We start from the raw sequence: 7,500 nt of genomic DNA, 5'->3' as shown, positions 1-7,500 counted from the left end.
CATAGCCAAATCAAGGATTCATATAGAGTCAAGAAAAACAAATACAGTAAAAATGTGTCTTGAGATTCTTTTTAAAAGTAGGTAAAGACTTGCACTCCCTCAGACCACGTGGTAGTTCATTCCAAATCTTGGGGCCGAAACAAGCAAACGATCTATCACCAAATTTTGTTCTTGATCTTTTTTCCGAAATTTTCGTTTGGTCATTACATGATCTTAAAGTGTAATTTTCAAATTTACACATGACCACGTGATCTGTGAGATATGCCGGTGCTATACCAGCCAAACACTTATAAACAAGACACGCTGCTTTGTAATATGTGCGCTTTTCAATGGGCAACCAGTGGAGAGAGGCCAACAAAGGGGTTGCATGATCAAATTTTTTTTTGCCAAAAACTAATCTTGCTGCACTTTTTTGCAGTAGTTGCAATTGTTTAATAGAAGCCTGAGGCAAGTTGACAAGCAGCGAGTTACAATAGTCTAGTTTCGAAAAAATGAGGGAAACAACCAATGTTTTACATGTTCCAATTGCAATATACTGACGGATCGAACTGATTTTCTTCAATTGAAAGTATAAAGATTTACAGAGAGCAGAAATGTGAGCTGACATTTTCATTTCTGAATCAAAATAGACACCCAAATTTTTCACAGTCTTTGAAACTTTGATCTTTTCACCCCCAATCAACACCTCAAGACCATCATTCACCTTCAACTGCCCTCTATTTCCCACAATCATCACTTCTGTTTTTGACTCATTCATTTTCAACTTGTTTGCATCCATCCACTCTTTCACATCCGTCACACATTCTTCCACACGTTTCACAATATTTTCGAGATTTTTAGTTTTATCAGTAGCATAAAGTTGCGTATCATCTGCATAGAGATGATAGCGCAGCCCATGACCAGTGATGACATTAGATAATGGAGAAGTATACAAAACAAAAAGAATTGGACCCAAAACAGAATAGAAGACAGTTTCCGGTAAAATTGTCATATGCAATGACAATTAACAAGTCTCAGGGGCAGACATTAAGCAAGGTGGGATTTTCTTACCACAACCGGTATTCACACACGGACAACTGTATGTTGCTGTGTCACGGTCAGAGGCTATAGTGGCTTACACTTCATGTTGGGCCACACAGAAAAATCAAACGAAGATATACCAAATTACACAGACAACGTTGTTTACCAATCTGCACTCATTAAATGATGGTGAGTACAGTATCGAATGAAAATAGTTCTTTCCCCGCGAAATTGCGGGCTTTTTACTAGCATTAATAAAATGGAATAGAAACTTCAATATAATCTACAAAGATATATGACAAAGATAGGTTTCCCCTCTTGTCAACAAGCGCGATGAATAAGAACTAAAAACAATAAATGAGACATAATGATAATAATAATAATAATAATAATAATAATAATAATAATAATAATAATAATAATAATAATAATAATAATAATAATAATAATATAATAATAATAATAATAATTTATAATAATAATAATAATAATAATAATAATAATAATAATAATAATAATAATAATAATGATACTACTACTACTACTACTACTACTACTACTACTACTACTACTACTACTACTACTACTAATAATAACAAATGGCATTTGTAGAACGCCTTACCCCGAATTCATCAGGCTTTACATTCTTAAAATAAATAAATAAAATGAAAAATACAACTCCCAAAAACATAGCAATTCCGATTACATGCATAGCAATAGACATTACATTTTACACACATGATAGGAAAAACTTCATTTACAAAATATATATCATGAGTCGAAAAGGTGAGTTTACAATTTAAAATTGAAAGCTGATACTGATAACGAGTCAGCACTTCTAATATTCTGGGAGAGAGCGTTCCAAAAATGAGGTGCCGAAAATTCAAACGTTGCTAACAACGCCATCCTCTCATCTCTCATTGGTTTTTAGTGTCTCAGTTATCGTGTTTTGTTGTTAAAGGAGATATCCGAAACGTCCAAATTATTTGCCTTTGTAAATTAAACTGAACCTTGTTTTCCATATTATATTGTTATATAACCTGTTACATCGGTGTTTTATCGATGTTATATCGATGCAGTTTTGTGGAATTAAAAACTGGAATTGTCATACTTGAACTTTTATATAGCGTAATATCCTCTAAACGTGCTCAAAGCGCTTTACAATGGGTTCTTGACCAACAGTAACACGCAACATATAGAACGAGACATGACGCCTGTTTTGCGATGTTACAATTTTTTTTTCCGACAGAGACAACGCTGTTTACGGACAGGTACTCATTTTACACTTTAGTACGATGAGAGAATGTGAGTAAAGAGCCTTTTCCAAGGACTCAACTATGCGCCGAGCAATATCCACTAAACTGTAGGAAATCTTTAAAGAACTGAACAAGAGTGAATGAAAGGTGCCAGACAAAACAAGAAAGAATGGTAGCACGTCAAACTGGTATCAGAAGGTCTGAGGTTCGATCCCCAGTCGAGGTCGACTGATTTTTTGGGATGGCTTTTTTTCTTGTATTTTTCTTTCTGGCTTGTTCAGTTCTTTTTCTTACACCGGTGCCTGCTCCTTAATTTCTTGTTTGATATCTTCAAGGAATCGCTTTACAACAGAAAACCTTAACACGTGGGACAAGACATCTCACTTAAAAGGCGCTTTAACAACTAACTGCCTTCGACAAAGACAAAGCTGTCATCAGCCAGTTAGATATATAGATAGGGCCTACTCCTTTTACAACCGAGTATGGCAATAAATGTGAGTAAATGATCTAGTCTATTTCAAGGACTCAAGTTTGCGATGTCCAAAGTGGAACTCACTCAAAGATCTGCAAGTTACAAGATTAGTACCCTCTTCCCCCCCCCCCCCCCCCAAAAAAAAAAAAAAAAAAAAAAAATCAAAAAAAAAATCAACTTGACTGTGAAGACATTTTTTTTGGTGAGACCTTATGAAAAATACGCTGTTATGTAATGAAATCCAGACACAATTATGTTTTCGTCACGAAATCCAAACATTCCCATAACGTCAATCTTGATGACTATTTACTTTAAAACAATCTTCAAACAGGACATTCATCCCGTCTTATAATCATTAAAAAATATTCTAATCCCTTCTGTCTGATGAGACTTAAAAACATTATTTGTATCCTGTCGTTCTACAACGGCGCGTGGGGGGGAGGGGGGGGAGGGGGGGGGGGGGACAGCGTGGCTCAGCGGTACGGTCTTTGCTTCGTACCCGTAAGGTACCGAGTTCGATCACCCCACCGCTGTGCTGTGTGGCCTTGAGCAAGTCACCTCGCTTTAGCTTTCAATTTACGGCGCTGCACTGCGGCTGACGCCTGGGTTATTTTAGTATTCCCATGGAATAGACTCTAGAGACAAATTTCCCATATGGGATGAATAAAGGGAATTTTATTTTATTTTTTAATTTTAAAATTTTAGCCAGAAAACTCGTCCTTCAAATTTCGAGAGATTTAAATTACCCTCACGACTTCGGTGACTCCCGCTCTGAGTTAAAGTCCTGCATATTGAGTCCTTGTAGAGGCTCCTAACTCACATTCTTTCATCTTACTCAGTTACAAAATGAGTATCTAGCCGTTAACAGAGTTGTCTATGCTTGAAATTTTTTTTTTGTCATCTTTGTACTATCTATAGAGCCGTATCCAATAAACGTGATCATAGCATTTTACAAAGGGTCTTTTGCCAACAGGAACATTCAACGTAGAACGAGACATGATGCCTGTTAGGTGATACATGTATTACAATTGTTAGATAACGCTGTTAATGGCCAGGTACTCATTTTACACCTGAATAAGTGAGAGAATGTGAGTAAAGAGCCTTTTCCAAGGACTCAACTATGCTTCGCACAAAACCGGACTCGAACCCTGAACCTTCCGATCCGAAGGCGAGTGTCATATCACTAGACCACATAACGCACAAGTTTATCTTTTTTTTCAAAGGAAACATTAAACATACGTGATGAAAGATAAACCGTACCTTTCCAGCAAAAGGTACAACGATTCGGTTACCCAAAATGCAAGCGTAGTTGGGTAATGACAGAAATATATTATTAGCCGACTTCAGGCACACAACGGTCAACCCTAAACGGAAGAAGACGCCTCTCTCTCTCTCTCTCTCTCTCTCTCTCTCTCTCTCTCTCTCTCTCTCTCTCTCTCTCTCTCTCTCTTTCTCTCCATATATCTATCTATCTATCTATCGTTTTCTGTGAGTGTATGTGTGTTACTTAATATAATAATAAAAATAATAATAATAATAATAATAATAATAATGATAATAATAATAATAATAATAATAATAATAATAATAATAATAATAATAATAATAATAATGATAATGATAATAATAATAATAATAATAATAATAATAATAATAATAATAATAATAATAATAATAATAATAATAATAATAATGATAATGATCATAATAAAAATACTGATAATAATAAAGATAATGACAATACTAATGATATTGATAATGATGATAATATTGATGATGATGCTGATGATGATGATGATGATGATGATGATGATGATGAAAATAATAATATTAGTGAGAATATTGCTACTACTACTACTACTACTACTACTACTACTACTACTACTACTACTACTGATAATAATAATAATAATAATAATAATAATAATAATAATAATAATAATAATAATAATAATAATAATAATAATAATAATAATAATAATAATAAACAATGCTTTAAAAGCGAGAAATACCGAAACCTCAAAGCACTTTACAATATCACCGGACAAATCGTAAATGCCCACCGTGCCAAGTCCCATACAGTGGTCGGCACAGAATATATTTTACAAAATAGAATAAAGAATTAGATATATCTGAAAACTGAAAAGATAAAAATTTATGGGAAAGATGAGTTTTCAGCTATTTTCTTGCGACCCTTACTGGCAAAGGAAGTGAGAGTTCCAAATAGAAGGCCTTGCTTTATTATATAAGATCTATCGCCAACATTTGTAAGTCGTGTTTTTGGCACTTTAAGCACCTCGATCTTCTGTGACCTTCTATGATGAATTGGGTAATGTAGGGGACGAATAGTTCTTGATGGTATCTCGGAGATCGGGAATTTAGTGCATTGAAATAGAAAAGGTCAGTGTTGTATTCGATTTTGGCTCGAACGGAAAGATAATCTATTGATCGGTACTGTTTAAATATTTAAAGCGATCGGAGAGAAATAAATAAAGAAAGAAAGAGAGAGAGAGCGAGAGAGAGAGAGAGAGAGAGAGAGAGAGAGAGAGAGAGAGAGAGAGAGAGCGAGAGAGAGAGAGCGAGAGAGAGAGCGAGAAAGAAAGAAAGAAAGAAGTATATATATATATATATATATATATATATATATATATATATATATAGAGAGAGAGAGAGAGAGAGAGAGAGAGAGAGAGAGAGAGAGAGAGAGAGCGACTTTCAATTAGTTCAACTCACTTCAAACGACTGGAATTTGAGAGCGACTGTAAACTCTTCCTCCACAGATATCTTCCAAGTACAAGCTTTGTTAGGTCTGTAGTCATCCGGGTAGTTTGGACTCGTCAGGAAACCATCCCCTTTGGTGATTTCACCACCACACATAGCTGAAGATAAGAAAAATAAATGATATCCGTTAGACGCCAGGCGACAAACAACTTATAAAGTAATAATGACTTCCCTATAATCCTCCCGAGGGGGAAATTCATCATTTTGGTCTTTTCGTACGTCTTTATATTATGGTATACCAGAATGATGGGTCTGTAAAGACACAAAACAATACAAAACGAAACAAAACAAAACAAAAAGCGACTCCCCAGTCTAACACACGGAGAAGTAAAATCAACAAGCACTCCCCCCCCCCCACCCTTTTTGCCGCTGAAAATAAAGACCCCCCCCCCCTACCCATACCACCACCACTACCACCGACACCGCCACCACCACCACCACCAACAACAACACCAATAACAACAACAACAACAAACAAACAAGAGCAAATACAAAAACCAACAAAAAACGAGAGACAACGGCAACAAAAATTTTTGGAACTTAACAAAATAAAACAAAAACAAACCAAGGAAGAAAAAAGAACAAAAAAACAAAAACAAAACAAAAAACAACAAAACCTCCAACCCCCAACAAAAAAAACAACATTCAATCTGAATTGTCCTTTTACCTTCATAGTTGGCAGTAAATCCTTTACCCCCTCCGTTCCTGGTTCTGTATTCAATCCACATACGCGTTCCTGTTGACGTCAACGTATCGGGCAAATTGTCGCCGCAGAAACGACCTGAAAGTATGTTAAATAAATATCTTATATCTTATCTTATCTTACTAAAGGCTTAATACGAATTATCCTTCAAATGCCTTATACAATAATAGTTTATAATTACAGAATCTCATATAGCTTGCATTATATCATCACATACAGTTTTACACAACTTTGAATGTCAGTTATTTGCTGGTAATTTTCATGACTTATGTGGTAAAATAGGAGGTCCCGATAGCAAAGATGGTAGAGCGCTCGCTTCACACCCAAAAGGACCGAGTTCGATCCAGGGTGAATTCGAGCTCTCTTTCTTCTCCCCCCCCCCCACTTGTCCACCCAGCAGTGATTATGTTGCTTGGTCTGTTAGATCTGGCGGAAAGTACTTTGCGACATGACAGACTAGCGTTCTATCCAGAGGGTAGCAAGCAATTGCTATTATCAGTTTCACGCTCTAAAAAAACGAGATAAACCTCGGCTCCATGGGCCTAATGGCTCTGAAGGGACTACTATTATGTGGTAAAATGGCGGTATTATGGAGGTACGTGATATTAACGTCACTGTTTGAATCAAGAGGCTTTCATTTATACGATAAATATAGATAAATTCACAACTGGATGTATTGAGAGAAAAATAGAAAAATAAACTAATAGTTAAGTAATATATAAGTATGATAAATAAATACACAATTTAGTCAATTGCAAGTATCGTAAGATCTCATTGCACAGACCTTTTATGACCTCTCTCACTTTTCCTCTATAAATTTAATGCTACTCTACCTACACAGCTTCAAATATTATTTACCGAAACTTTGAAGACCTCTCTCACTTTTTCTCTAAAATATATTGCTACTCTATCTATACAGTTTCAAATATTATTTACCGAGCCTTTGAAGACCTCGCACTCTTTTCCCCTAAAAATAAAGTGCTACTTTATCTATACAGTTTCAAATATTATTTACCGAGTAACGGAGACTTGATATAATGACCATCTCGGACCTCCAAGTAGTTGGTCTCACAGTTGTAGGGGGTGGGAATGTTTAACATGGAGATGTTGAGAACGATCTTCTCTCCGTGGGTGGCCGATATCCTCCACTGGCACAACTCAGGTTTGCCGGGGGTTGGCGTGTGTGAAAACACGGCACTTGACTCTTGCAGCGTCCTGCCGCAAGCTGAAAAAAAAAAACAACAACAAAAGATGGTAAATCATTCGAA

The 7,500-nt window shown here is 35.9% G+C and overlaps 1 protein-coding gene across 3 annotated transcripts in view; it reads right to left on the bottom strand.

Annotated features, from left to right (window-relative positions):
• The window catches only part of LOC144973083 (tolloid-like protein 1), a 119,755-nt gene that overhangs the window by 22,290 nt on the left and 89,965 nt on the right, over positions 1-7,500 (bottom strand). For all 3 annotated transcript variants that reach the window (XM_078915094.1, XM_078915096.1, XM_078915095.1), the window contains exons 11-13: positions 7,248-7,457; positions 6,197-6,310; positions 5,482-5,627 (exon numbers count right to left, since the gene is read on the bottom strand). In XM_078915094.1, coding sequence (XP_078771220.1) covers positions 5,482-5,627; positions 6,197-6,310; positions 7,248-7,457 — 470 coding nt within the window. The remainder of the gene's footprint in view (positions 1-5,481; positions 5,628-6,196; positions 6,311-7,247; positions 7,458-7,500) is intronic.

This window comes from Berghia stephanieae, chromosome 5 (genome assembly GCF_034508935.2).
Source record: "Berghia stephanieae isolate SIO BIC M18660-M18661 chromosome 5, UCSD_Bste_1.3, whole genome shotgun sequence".
NCBI classification, from domain to species: Eukaryota; Metazoa; Mollusca; class Gastropoda; order Nudibranchia; family Aeolidiidae; genus Berghia; species Berghia stephanieae.
The sequence above is the reverse complement of the archived record's forward strand: the minus strand, read 5'-3'. Positions and strand labels throughout refer to the sequence as shown.